We start from the raw sequence: 13,626 nt of genomic DNA, 5'->3' as shown, positions 1-13,626 counted from the left end.
TTCTGTCCTATTAAACTATCTTTATCTTGGACCACTAGGTTTACCTTATTTCCAGTTGTATCCTTTATCCCACTGTGGTGGGGCATAAGCAAATGGCTGTGTGAGGCATTCAGCTGCCTGCCAGGTTAAACCACAAGTGCCTGAAAACAACGTAGGATTTTTCCCTTCACAGCACTCAGCAGCGGGAAATGCAGCATCCCCTCAGGATGGGTTAAGTTACACTAAGAGATAAACTTTTTCCGTCATGGAAGTCAGTGTTCAAACCTGTTGCCTTTGCTTGCAGGATTCCAGTATGTACCAGCTATAGGTTCCCAGGAACAACAGAACAGAAAACGGAAAAGTATTGAACAATGTCAACATCGCTTCACACACTCTTTTTTTCTTACCTCTTATTTCCAGCTATCCTTTGAGAACAGCAGCAGCAAAAGCAGTTATACAGCCAAAGATACAGAAAAGTTTGCAGCAGGTGGTAGTCAGCCACCTGTGCCATCCTAAACCATCTGCCACATCCCTGGGAGGAAGAGAGTTGAATAACAGCTCAGATACAGACCAAAGAAAACGCAGTGGCTCTGGCTTAAATACTGGAGGACAGGGACTGATTCTTCTCTGTATCAAGTCTCCACACTGTTCTGGTTGTACATCAAATCTCTCTCTCATAACCCTTTGTGCCTTCTGTAATAATGATCCAGGAGCAGTTCAAAATGGGATTAGTATAAATGAGAATTAGCCCACAAGTCTGCAGTGGAAGTGGATTATTATTATAATCAGTCCCTTGATTAATGATCAGTCAGTGTCTCAGGCCTTATAATTACAGGAAGTAATCATTGCTTCTGTTATAAAACAGCAATATCCCTTTCCTTCTGTGAATTTGTACTGGGGACAAAATGCACATCACCAGTGACAGCAACAGTATAAAGATAACATAAAAGATGCAGTTTATGTTTCTAGCAGACTAATGTCTTTCTGAACTTAATCTGACAGTCTTCTCAGGCAATATTATGAACTCCACATTGTACAAAGTCTGTAACCTTTTCTTAACTCTGGGACTGTACCAGTAAAACCTGAGATAGATACTAAAATTAATCTATAATTTAGAAGACAACCAGCAGCAACAATATCAATCCCACTTAAATTGGTCTCTATTAATCTGGCCACTTCTTCCCCTCTTTAAGCTCATTTACCTGGAATGAGAAACAGGCAGGAAGAAGGAGAATATTCATGACAGATGATATTTGCTGGAAGAGCCAGATATGATTTTTCATGTTTGTGACAAATACTAGCATTACTTAGCTGTTGATTTACAGGCTTTTCTGGAGGTCAGTGTACACTCTGGAAATGGAGGAGATAAGCTCACCTAGACTGATTGACAGGGGGCACCTCAAGACCTTGTCTATGGGCAGGAAGATGGTCCAAACTGAGTGAGTCACCTGAATGGATGATTTGAAATCTAAGAAACATGATTAGACTCGCACTGAATATGAAATGCAAGCGTAGTCTTAAATCTCTAATTTTCTCAAAATTTTGGCCAAAACTTTCTGAAATAATTTCCCTCTCCTACCCTTCCCACACATTTATATTCTTTGATATCAGCCTGCTCCCTCTAGAAAGATGTCTTCAGTCCCTGACAGCAGCTGGTATTACTCTAGACCTCAGTTCAAGACCCTTTCTGAAGACTATTGTATCTGCAGGGAAAGAGGTGAATTCCTTCACACTGGTTAATACATCTTTAATCTCTGTCTACTGCAGAGACATTAGGAACCTCTGTAGTCCTGAATATAAGGAATGAATCAACAAAAAATAAAGACTTTTTTTCTTAATCTGAGTAACTATATCAGCCTGATTCATGAGGACCTTGGTTTCCATTCAGAGGAATCTGTGAACTTGAAGTGTTATGTCTAAATATTCACTCTCCCTAAAAATCACCAGTTTGTGAGGTTAGTTTGATTACTGACTTCTTTAAATCATTGTGGAACAGAATCTATTTTCATCACTTGTGAATTTATGTCATTTCCCCCACCTGGGTTTAAAAATTCCAGTTCCCCCTCTCTTTGGAGCTGTGATACTTCACCCCATCATGTCTGATATTGCTCAACAATCACAGACCTTGCAAGATTAAATCTTATGAAAGGCAGCTGTAGATGTCCCATCACATGCTGAATACTGAAGGATCACTATTGCTCTGCCCTATTTGTTAACAGCAGAACATTTTTTATGCATTTGTTATTCTGTACTCACATCCTGTTCTGCATAATGGCTGGCTTATAAAGTAAGATTGAACCCCATAAGCCTCACAGAAAAAAGAAGTAAAGAGAAATAAATAAGAAAAAAAAAAAAGACAAATGAGAACATTTTCAAATAAAATAAGTCAGGACTTCAAAAAACCAGCACCACACAGTGCCCCTCTTTCTCACTAAGGAACTACTAAATAACCTGTGTGGCACTCAGTCCCTCCCTCCAGAAGTAGCTTTTTCTGCACTGATGCTCCCAATGTTCCCATTCTAATTGCCCTCCTGCCTTCAGGTGATGATATATACTGTGCTTTTGTTAACTTTATTAATACTGCTCTTCTAAAGATGGTTTGCTATATGCAGTAATGAAAATATGCAGTCCATCACCTGGAAGACGATATCTACTTTTCATTCACCACAAAATATGGATGAAATCACCATACCAGTTGTCCACAATGCCAGTAAAAATACTTTAGTGATACACTCCCTAACTCAGAGAACTCTCATTTTCTTTCATACTAATGTTAACGATTTCTCTCCTAGGGATAAACACCTTAGTAATTTTCTCCTAAATGCAGGCACTGAAGCAATCTTCGTTTTTAAGTACCACTAAAATCCCCAACTGCATTTAGTTTATTGTGCCCTGTATACTACTTTTCCTCCTTCCTCATTAGTATGCAAGAAAGAATAAAGACAATTTTCACCTTTTATCACAAATGCATCATAAATGGTAAAGGAAAAGAATTAATAGCTCGGTAATTACATTTTAGTAAACAGCAGAGGCAAACAAAAAAGACAACAACCCAATAGTGAAGAGGTAATGACTGCAGCTGCAAGCAAGGGCTCGCCAGGGATTCAAACAAGCTCTTCTCGGCTTACATGGGGATTGCAGACTTGCCATCTTCCCCAGTGAGGCTTGTGCAATCTTGCAGAAGTGAAGCAAGAGGTTGTGGAGTCAGACACTTCATTGCTGTGATAAATGACTGCAAATGATATTCTGGCTTGCATATGTATTCTGTCATGATGACTTCTATAACAAGTGTACTTACCTTAAAAATTCCACAACATAGTTATTCCTCTGCCCTCCCCTGTGCCCTACTCATCACCAGAGCTATAATTTGAACTAAGAAAGTGAAGACAGGGAAAAGAAGAAGCAAACAACCTGCAGGGTGGCTTTTTTAGTCTTTTGTAGCATTTAATCAATTGTGAGCTCATTTATGTCAGTGAAATTTAGTTCAGTGTTTATCTGAGGGGTGTGCTTCCTGGACACTATGTAAATCATCACCAGTATGAAATGCAAAATAGCTGTGTTGTAGCTGCATAGATTTTGTGTTCCTTAAAATTTTAAAATGTGGTATTAACATGTGACACAAAAGGACTAAGTTATCATGTCTGTGATTTACAGGTTTCTTGTTGTTTGAAGGAGATCCCACTGTTCTTTTTTTCTTTGCATCTGCACTGATGATTCTAGTGCAGGTGACATGGCTAGGGGGCTTTACGTGCATAGAGACTATCACTGGATTGGCAGCCATGCAACACTACAACACCACTCTCAGTGACCTTCTGGGGTCTTGTGGGAACAGAGACTGAGCTGAAAGTGCAGAAACATGTGCCATCTCAACTGTGACCAGTTCACAAAATGTTTTTAATGTGCCTTCACATGAAATGCAGCTATCTTGCACTCGAAGATGTTCAGTGGGACTAATTCTTCTCTAACAATTCAAAAAAGTGTCCATATTTTTGTGGAGTTGATCATCACTTTCATACGTTCTAGATACACTGAAGATTTCATCCAGATTCATCATTAGGATAGCTAGGCTTTACAACAAATCAGTAACAGTATAACTGAAGCTAATTCACTTCTGGTGGGGTAAATGATAACCATTGGTAGACGAAATGAACTTCATTTTTCAGATGCATAACCTCTGTGTCTGCCTATAAAACGGGAGTATAGTTTTCATTATTAAGAAAAAAAAAAAATAATCTGTGAGGACAAAGAGGGAGCTCCAAAACATTAGTTATGAGGTATATAGGTTAGATCAATAGATCCTGAAAGATACTGAATAGCTTTTGAGATCTGCTAAGACTGTCCAATACAAGGACACAACTCATCTGCAATCTTCAAAGTTAGTGAAGTCTGACTTCTTCAGCTTGTTCCAAGATGTTACTCAGGTACTCCACTGTAATTAAGAGAATATCTGGTTTCTTACACTGGTACCGCTGATGCAGCTACTGTTAAGCTTTTGGGCTTTGTATTTTTAAAAGAAAAGTTTGCTCCTTAGGATGGTTTGTTTCACATCATCCCGGTGCTCTGATAATGACACGGAACTCCCGTGGCATCAATTTGTTCTTCTCATCCATTAGGTACAATATAAAAGCAAGCACAAAGATGTGTGCAAACCATGCAGATTTGATCACATGAAAATAAGAAAAATACTTATCTGAAATTATTTTTTTTTTTTTAACCAAAGTGTTTTATATTTTGATTAATTATTCTCTTTAATTTCTACTTTGCTCTTCATTTCCTCTTTTAAAAATCTTCACTGATGCAATAACATTCCTCAGATTATAAAGGAGAGGTGACAAGCAATGGAGTTCAACACTTACTGAGATTGAACTTTTCTGTTCGGTTTTCATGTTTTGGTGGAAAGGAGATGCCACTTCCAGGTTCTGGTACAAAACAATTGGAACTTCAGGTGTGAAAGATGTCTTTTGTTGCAAAGAAAACAAAACAAAAGCCTGAAAGGTTTTTCTAGCTCCGTCTTGCTACCATGAAAAGACAACATCTTTAGAAACTGTCTCCTTGCCAGATATCTCATAGAGTTTGGCAGTTGAAAAGTCTGGGTGATTCAGGTCTATGTACTATATGTTCTCTATAATTTTTTTATTTATTTATGGATGGATGCACAACCATGCAATATATAGGTAGAGTATCCATCAGCTACAGAATAGCATAAAAGACAAATAAATTTTATTAAATTACAGTTCTTTGGGACAATCCACTTTTCCTGAGAAGCATTAATACCCCAGTGTGCAAAAGGCCTTTCTCTTGGTCATTTGTTATTGTCAGTTCAAGCGGCACCAGGTAGTGCTGTTGCACATAATGCAATCACAGAATAATTTTGGTTGGAAGAGACACTCAAGATCATAGAGTCCAACGATTAACCTAACTCAGGCACTAAACCATGTCCTTAAGAATCTCATCTCCACATATTTTAAACCACTCCAGGGATGGTGACTCAGGCACTTCCCTGGGCAGCCTGTACCAATGCCTGAAAATCCTTTCCATGAAGAATTTTTCCCTAATGTCCCATCTCAGCCTCCCCTGGCACAACTTAAGACCATTTCCTCTAATCCTGTCACACGTTACTTTGGGAAAGACATCAGAACACTCCATGTTACAACCTCCTTTCAGGCAATTGCAGAGACTGAGAAGGTCTCCCCTCAGCCTCCTTATCTCTAGGCTAAACCCCCCACATCCCTCAAACGCTTCTCATCACATTTGTGCTCCAGAACCCTCACCAGATCCATTCCCTTCTCTGAACTCACTCCAGCACCTCAAAGGCTTTCTTGTCATAATGGCCTAAAACTGATGCCAGGATTCGAGGTACAACCTCACCAGTGCCCAGTACAGGGGGACAATCACTGTCCTGGTCCTGCTGGCTACACTAGTGCTGGTACACTAGCAGGATGCTGTTGTCCTCCTTGACCATCTGAGCATACTACTGGCTCATACTAATCTGCTTTTGACCAACATCCCCACATGCTTTTCCCCCAGGCACTTCCCAGCCACTCTTCCCAGAGCCTGTAGCATTGCCCAGGGCTGTTGTGACCTGAGTGCAGGACCCAGCACTTGGCCTTGTTGAACCTCATGCAATTGGCCTCAGCCCAACAATCCAGCTGGTCCAGATCTCTCTGTATAGCCTTCTGACCCTCCAGCAGATCAACACTCCCACCTAACTTCATATCATCTGCAAACTTGCTAAAGGTGTATTCAATCTCCTTATCCAGGTCACTGACAAGTATATTAAGCAGAACTGACCTCAATACTGAGCCCTGGGGAACAACCACTAATGGCCGGTCACCAGCTGGTTTTAACTCCATTCACCACAACTCTTTGGGCCTATTTTGGGCTAGTTTTCTCAGCATGCAAGCCAAGATTTTAGTTCTAGAAATACCTTTTGATATGAATTTTGTGAAAATTGGTACAGGTAGAAAACAGAACTCTGTCCACTGGAGTTCCTGGTCTCTTCACAGCTGCTTAGTGACAATCAGCTTTATATATATACCTCTCTGAAATGGAATTCCTAGTGAGGCTATCTAGGACAGTTGCATATACAAAAAGAAATCAGGATGCATTTAAGTACATGGGCAGCTTCTGGCAGAAGCAACTTCAAAGGACTTCAGTGCCATTCAAAAATGGGAAAAAAAGGTATACAATACTGTTTGTATTATCAGAAGAAAAGGCAAATTTACATAATCACAGTTTTGTGGAGGACCTAGATGAGGTATAACCACACAGGATGTGCTTATATAAGTGTGTTCCAAACAACAAACACTAGAACACACACACGCACAAAGAGAAAAAAAAAGAAAGTACTAGAAAGAAGAAAAAAGCATTTTGCTACATTTATCAGAAAGTGCAGTGAAATATTTTCTTTTAAATGTTCTTATTTTATTTAGAAAGTTATTAATAAAACATTTGGCAGTATCATTGGCTTTTTATTTTTGGAAATTATTAGTTAAAGAAAGACAAACAACAAAACGAAAGTATTTCAAGATTAAAAAGAAGAATATTTTGAAAAAGAAAATATAACACTGCAAAGTATTTCTCCATCTGCAATGGAGGAATACCTTTCTGTAATGAAGCATTTACTTTACTGAAGTGTAATGGTAGTGAGGGGCAGGAAATCACTGTCGGTGGACTCAATAAACCCCAATGTTCACCCTAAATGCCTGATCCCTGCAACATGTTATTGCATCTGTTTGTCAGAAAGATAAACGCAGACCTAGAAATACAAACTGGTGCATCCTTTATTGCACCATCATTCATTCATTGACAGGGATGGGAAAGAAAGTTGGGAATCTTAATTGCTTCTTGCCTGTTCTTTCTAGACTAATACACTCTCTTTTTGACAGTATGTTTCTAGATCTTTTTCCACTGTAGACAAATAATATTTTACCCATAATTTGAAGGATGTTTGAGTCAGGTCTGCAATATTGTCTATAATTTACTGGAACTTTTTTTTAATTTCCATTCAATATCTGTGCCAAATAAATGCTTCTTCAAAATCTGACCATTCCTAAATAAAATAACTTGATAATGGGTGAGATTTTAGTTGTCCCTACAGAACATCTTGTGTTGAGAATCCACCAATTTTCTATGCTGTGTTTTGACTTTCTATGTGTGTCACCATCAGCCAGTGAAACAACATAAAAAATAAAATTAATGTTCTTCACTTAATACACTGCGTTAATGGTTGCTATTTAGTTCACTACCACTATGCTTTAAAAATAAATTGGATTTCATTTACACACTATAGCACCTAGCAGAAAGTACACTAAAATTATTTTCCCCTTAAAAGAACATGCTGTAAAGGCCCATTAAAATATAATCACTACCAAAAAGGCATTTTACATTTCCTTGAGATAAGGTGCAGTAATGTAGTTTCAAATTTTGCTTCCATTGATTCAGGATTAGAGCAACATGTTTAGATAATAAACAGAAGGATCTGAGATAACAGCCCGAGTGAGTCATAGGACTATAGTGTTTAGTCTGAGAAAGAGTGTTTATCTGAAGGGCTCTTGGGACTAATATGGTTCCTCTTCAAAGCTTGAAACATGGGGTAAAAATCATAGTCCTGGAGGCTGGCAGGATAAACATGTCCCATGATTTGCTAGCAATTTGAGAGATGGATTTCACTACAGAGCGCACTGTTGTCAAGTTGAAAAGTGTCTGCTTGGAAATGAATTCATGTACACACAGCCCCAGAAAAAGGAAAATCTCCCTGAAATGGCATGCCATCACACTTCAAGGCCTATTTTTCAAGTGTCTGACTCACACCTGGGAAACATACTAGTGCACTAAGTTTATCACAAAAAAGCTCACATTTTAACAAGTAAAAATTAGTGCAATAATTTGAAACGTACTGTCTCACTGACAGGTACAGAAATCCATTTTTCTGTGTCTGAAAACAGGTTTGTCTTTTTCACACAGGGTCACCTCAGATGCGTTTTTGGTGAACGGAATGCTGCCTTACGCTCTTTTAACATTTCTTGTGAAGTTGGGTAATGTGTCATGAGAAGGAAAGCTGTGACAAGAATAAAATCTGTGTCAATCAACAGTTTATAAATACAGCAGGAGAGATAACTGCTGTGTGTGCTTGAGTAGGAATTCAAACTGGACTGCAGAAGTAGTAACATATTTTTAAATCAGAAAATATGGTGAGAAAGCATAAATGAGTGAACAGAAGGTTTCCCTTACTCTGTGTGGAGGCTTTTTGTGCATAGTTGGAGCAGCTGGGCATTGCCAGTCTCTGAGAACAATTGTGAAGGGAACTAAACACAGAAGAAGGGACTTGCTGTCTGAATGTCCATTCATTTGCATTCAGAGTTTCCTGCAAATTAAATAGTTTACACCCATTTAAATCAAATATATGTAAAAGCAGATTAGACTTATGGCACATTGGATAAAAAAAGGGAAATTCCAGAACTACCTCCATGCCAAAACCTCTCCTAGCCATAGGGGTCAGAGAGAGGAAAGCAGGTGAATTTCAGGGAAGAGTTACTCAAAAAATATGCTATGAACGTGGTTGAACAAGGAAGCTCAAGCTACCTTTACAAATAATAGATTGTATTTGCAGATTTCCATTAAGGTTGTATTATATACTCCACATGCCAAATTGTAGCTAGCCTAGAGGGTTAAAACCTAACTAAATAAAATTCCACCTGAGGCTCAATTTCACATTTACTCTGATGGGTTTGTTTGTTTGTGTGTTTGTTTTCAATTTTTTAAATAAATTATTATTTTTATTTGCTTTTTTGTTTTGCTTTAATTGAAATGTAGGTACAGAAAGAAAGCTATTGGTTTAAGAAGAGAACTTCTAGTCAGAGAAGGACCAAAGGTATCATTGATAGCTTCTTCTAGAATCAAACATGAGACTAAGATTACATGTCTTCTACATTCAGTTGTGCTATTGAAAAAGAAAACCTACTTTAATTTTTTGTTCTTTTATGTCTTGTTGTATGCCACGTTTTCAAGCTTTATGGTAGGAACTGCTCAAGTGAGTGTGGTTTATGTCAGTTTGTCTGTGAACAGATACATCAGCAATACCTGTTCTTGAAACTCTCTGAAGTAAATGTAACCTTATTCTGTCTGAAGTTGATTGTGGTGAGCAAAGACAGGCTGTCCTGCTGGCAGGTGTAGCAGGTGGTGAAAAGTGGGAGCAGTGATTACAGTGAAGCAGAACTACTTACAGCAGCCCTACATACATTAAAATGTGCCTCTTGTTGTATCTTCAGTGGAAAAGCAGTATTGGGAGAGCACTAGAGAACAAATAATGATGTAGAAAATGTCCAGTGCTTGTGGAATGTCAGTCTGCTTCCTGCAACAGGAAATCTGTCATATTTAACGGTGCCTATGTATAAGCATGAGAAGAAGAAAACCAATAACTAGGTGAGCAATACTAATAGTTAATTCATGTTTCTTATTTTCATTTTGTTTGAATGGTTTTTATTAACTTCAGAAAGCTGAAAACCAGAGATGTATTTCTGAAGCATCATCTGTGTTTTTGGTGCAGTAAATACATATATATCAGTTAAAATACCAATTATTAATTTCCAGTTTCAGGTATGAAATAGAATGTTAATTTTAAACTCTAGACTTAAAAATTAAGAACTATATTAATTATTATTAAATACCAATATTTGGTCAGTGTTGAAATTTTCTTTAAATGCAAAGGTACAGCAGAGAAAGGAAAAGCATGTTTGGTGAAACATGTTCTCTAAAACAACAGCAAAATACATTCACTTCAGTAACTTTTTCTGTTGACTTCTTTTTTTTCCTAAGTGGGGAAGAATTACAGTTTTAGCTCCTTGATCTTCCAAAGTGATTGAAGTCATTACTCAAGGTTGATGATGAAGTATTTATGACTGTGAGAATGCCACTACATGATTTAGAAGCTGTAACACCATCGCTGCTTTAGCACAAAACCCAGCAAGATACCATCAGAACACATCATCAACATAACTGGGTACATTGAATTCTTACCCTGAGTCACTAAAGTCACAATAACATTTTAGTCTGAACCTCAGTGAGAAAAATATCAAACCCCTTCTCAGGAAAGAGGCTTTTTTAGCTATGGACTTCAATGGGAACTGGATTAGGTCTTGATTTATCCTGGAGCTGCACAGATACACTGAGACATGTTTCAGTGATTACAGTTTTTACTAGAAGAAGAGGGAAATCTAAAGCAGAGATTTTCTTGTATCAATTCAACCTGGATCTTGAGGTAGAAGAACTACACCCAGGCTGTACAATATCCTGGGTTGATGTATCTGCAGAGTGTGGTGCTGCTGCTACAGGTCTCTGCTTCCTGTAAAATCTTTGTACCACATTTTATCACATGGGCACTACATGCCGTGGGTCTCTAATATTATGAATATTTTGGTCCCTTGTTGAAAAAAAACTTAAATTCTCCAGCCTTTCTCTAGTATTGTTCTCACCAGCTTTCACTGTTTGCATCATTCTGATTTCTTCTCTTATCTTACAACTGTTAGTTCTCCTAGAATTCATAGTATGGACTAATGTCCTCCTCCCAATTAAAAAAAGAGGTATTGTTCTAGATTTTTAGATTTTTAATATGATAAAAAATAAAATATCATGAAGAAATTATACCGCTTTGTGGGAAATTTTTCCCAGAAGGAAACATGATTGGTAAAAGATGACCTTTCTTTGAATTAGAAAAGATAATATTTTAGCCAGTGCATAGGTATATTTTCCCTGGTTCCTAAATCTACAAAAAAAAAAAAAAAAAGTTCAATAGAATTGATGTTTGTGCTCCTTTTTTTTAATTTTAAAAGAAGCTGACACAAACTGAAATACCAATTTAAAAATACTTTTTGTGTTACTTAAAAAAATGGGGTTTTGATTATCATGGGGCTTAGGAAGAGAAGGAAAATCTTAGTATCTTATTCTATTTATTTTTCTTTAATCAACAATACAAACCTTTATGTTTCTAGTAACAAAAACAAATTGGAAAAAATCAAAGTAGAAGAATTTATTCCTCTTGTTTTTTTCAACACACTACTACCCAGCTCAAAATGAAAGCACACTCTCCATTTTTGTTTCATTCATCATCCATTCTTTGCTTTGATTTTAAACTGTATTTTATTTTCCCCTTTGTATAAATAATATTTGCATTACTGATGCAAATTTAGGATCAGGTAGCTCACCTTCTGTGCACAGATCTGTGAACAGGAGCACAAAGCAAGGAACTGTGTACCTACTGTACCCTCTTCTATAGTTGGCAGAGTTTAACTTCTACGCTCTCTCAGAGTCTCCACACCACATTAGGAACACACCTGTGAAGATTAGTACATCTTGTATAGCACTTTGTTCCTCTTTCCATTAGCAAAGAGCTGGACACACAAACTCTGGTTCATCATTTCAACTCAGAGTAAGAAAATAATTTACTTTTAGCATTTTAACTCTACATCACATGACTAAAGGGAGTTTAGGAGTAGAATGGAAAAGACGTAGATAATGAACTGTATTAAAGGACAGCACAGGAGGTCCCTAACACATAAAGCCTTAGAAGACTAAACAACTGGAAATGTAATTTCCCTAATGATTGTGTACTAATGATTATATAAGGCTGAAGTTGCTAGTTTCAGACTTCTTGAGTGAGCAGAGGCTGTTGCTTCTACTTCTCCAAGAGAAGTAACAGATGTTTTCAGATGTATTGAATAACAACTATGATGTTTCTTCTTTTCACCAGCCAAATCATTACCGAAGCTGTGCTAGGACTATTATGTGTAAGAAAGTTCTTGTACCTGTTATAATAATAAATTCTAGATCAATTAAATTCACAGCTATGGAGACATGCCTTAAAATGAAGCTTAAATTTTCTGTAAAAAAAATAACTTTCACAGGAGACTCCGCAGCAAGTCACTGTTTAACTGCTGAGACTGTAAAATTTTGGGTCAAGGAAGGATTATTCAGGGCATCTTTTGATTCCTGAAATGGTGTTGAGTTCACTTTGAAATTAGCCTACATTTCATTCACATGTAAAACTCAACGCACAATCACCCTGAACTACATTCAGTTTATATAACTTGATGCCATTCTAATTCCCGGCAGCAGACTGCACTTCCCACCTTCACAGTGCCCAGCTAAGGTGCATTCAGACATTTGGGAAGCTGAGATCAAGGTTTCCAGGCTTATATATGTTACTGTTTGTTTGTTTTAAGGATCTGCTCTCCTTGCCTACTGACTCATTGCTGTACAAGGTGCACATACATTATCGAAACTCATGAACTACCAAAGCCTTCAAATACAACATGATGCACACCTCAGGAAAAAAATCAGCCAGCTGAAACATTTTGATTAAACAACAAAAACATTTTTAGATGGAAAGGGGATAAACTGAATCAGTTAGAATAAATTATTGTATTTAACTGCTTATTTTGCTTTACTGTATGTGAAACTTAATTTTCTGACTGGTGCTTACATATGCATATACACATTATGTTATACTGTGTGTTACTTTTAGCATTAAGATATTTTCCTTATGGGTGAGCATCTGATGTCTAAAAATAATGTGGCGAGGAGAAAAATGGTAATAAAATACTTGATTTACAAGTAAACAAAAAGATTCCTGTAATATATAGAAAAGCAGAAGTGATAAACACATAAAACAAACCAATGAAAGTATTTATTTATTCCATTATTGTGACAGATATTTCTACATAAAAGAGAAGAAACAAACAAACTTTTTTTCTTCCACTCAATTAAATTCATCTGTCTCTTCTGGTCAGATTTTGAATTTATGCTATACCACTGAAGTACTCCTTTAATCTTTTCCTTTGTTAATTCCTCAATGTTATTCTGTCACTGCTTCCTTTATGTTTGAATAGGAAGCTTGGTTCTAGCTCTGTGACCCTTATAGCTAAGGTTAAAATCTTTGTTTTTATCTCTGATTGAATGGTTCACATTGGGAAAATACTCACCTGTCCAGCAGTGTCTAGAATGTCCAAATAGGCTGGTTCATCATCAATTCGGACTTGAGTTTTGTAGGCATCCTCTGAAAAACACAGTGCAGTACAGTTAAGTATAAGAGCGGCTCAGAAAATGGAAAATGAAATAGCTTTTCCAATTTGGAGCAGACTTTTCAAAAGC

The 13,626-nt window shown here is 37.2% G+C and overlaps 1 protein-coding gene across 3 annotated transcripts in view; it reads right to left on the bottom strand.

The window, feature by feature from the left end:
• RIT2 (Ras like without CAAX 2) overlaps positions 1–13,626 on the bottom strand; it is a 186,094-nt gene that overhangs the window by 96,623 nt on the left and 75,845 nt on the right. For all 3 annotated transcript variants that reach the window (XM_065046924.1, XM_021284871.2, XM_005500406.3), the window contains exon 3: positions 13,458–13,531. In XM_065046924.1, coding sequence (XP_064902996.1) covers positions 13,458–13,531 — 74 coding nt within the window. The remainder of the gene's footprint in view (positions 1–13,457; positions 13,532–13,626) is intronic.

Source organism: Columba livia, chromosome Z, assembly GCF_036013475.1.
Source record: "Columba livia isolate bColLiv1 breed racing homer chromosome Z, bColLiv1.pat.W.v2, whole genome shotgun sequence".
In the NCBI taxonomy this organism is placed as follows: Eukaryota; Metazoa; Chordata; class Aves; order Columbiformes; family Columbidae; genus Columba; species Columba livia.
Note: the sequence above shows the minus strand (reverse complement) of the source record. Positions and strands in the feature narration are given on the sequence as shown.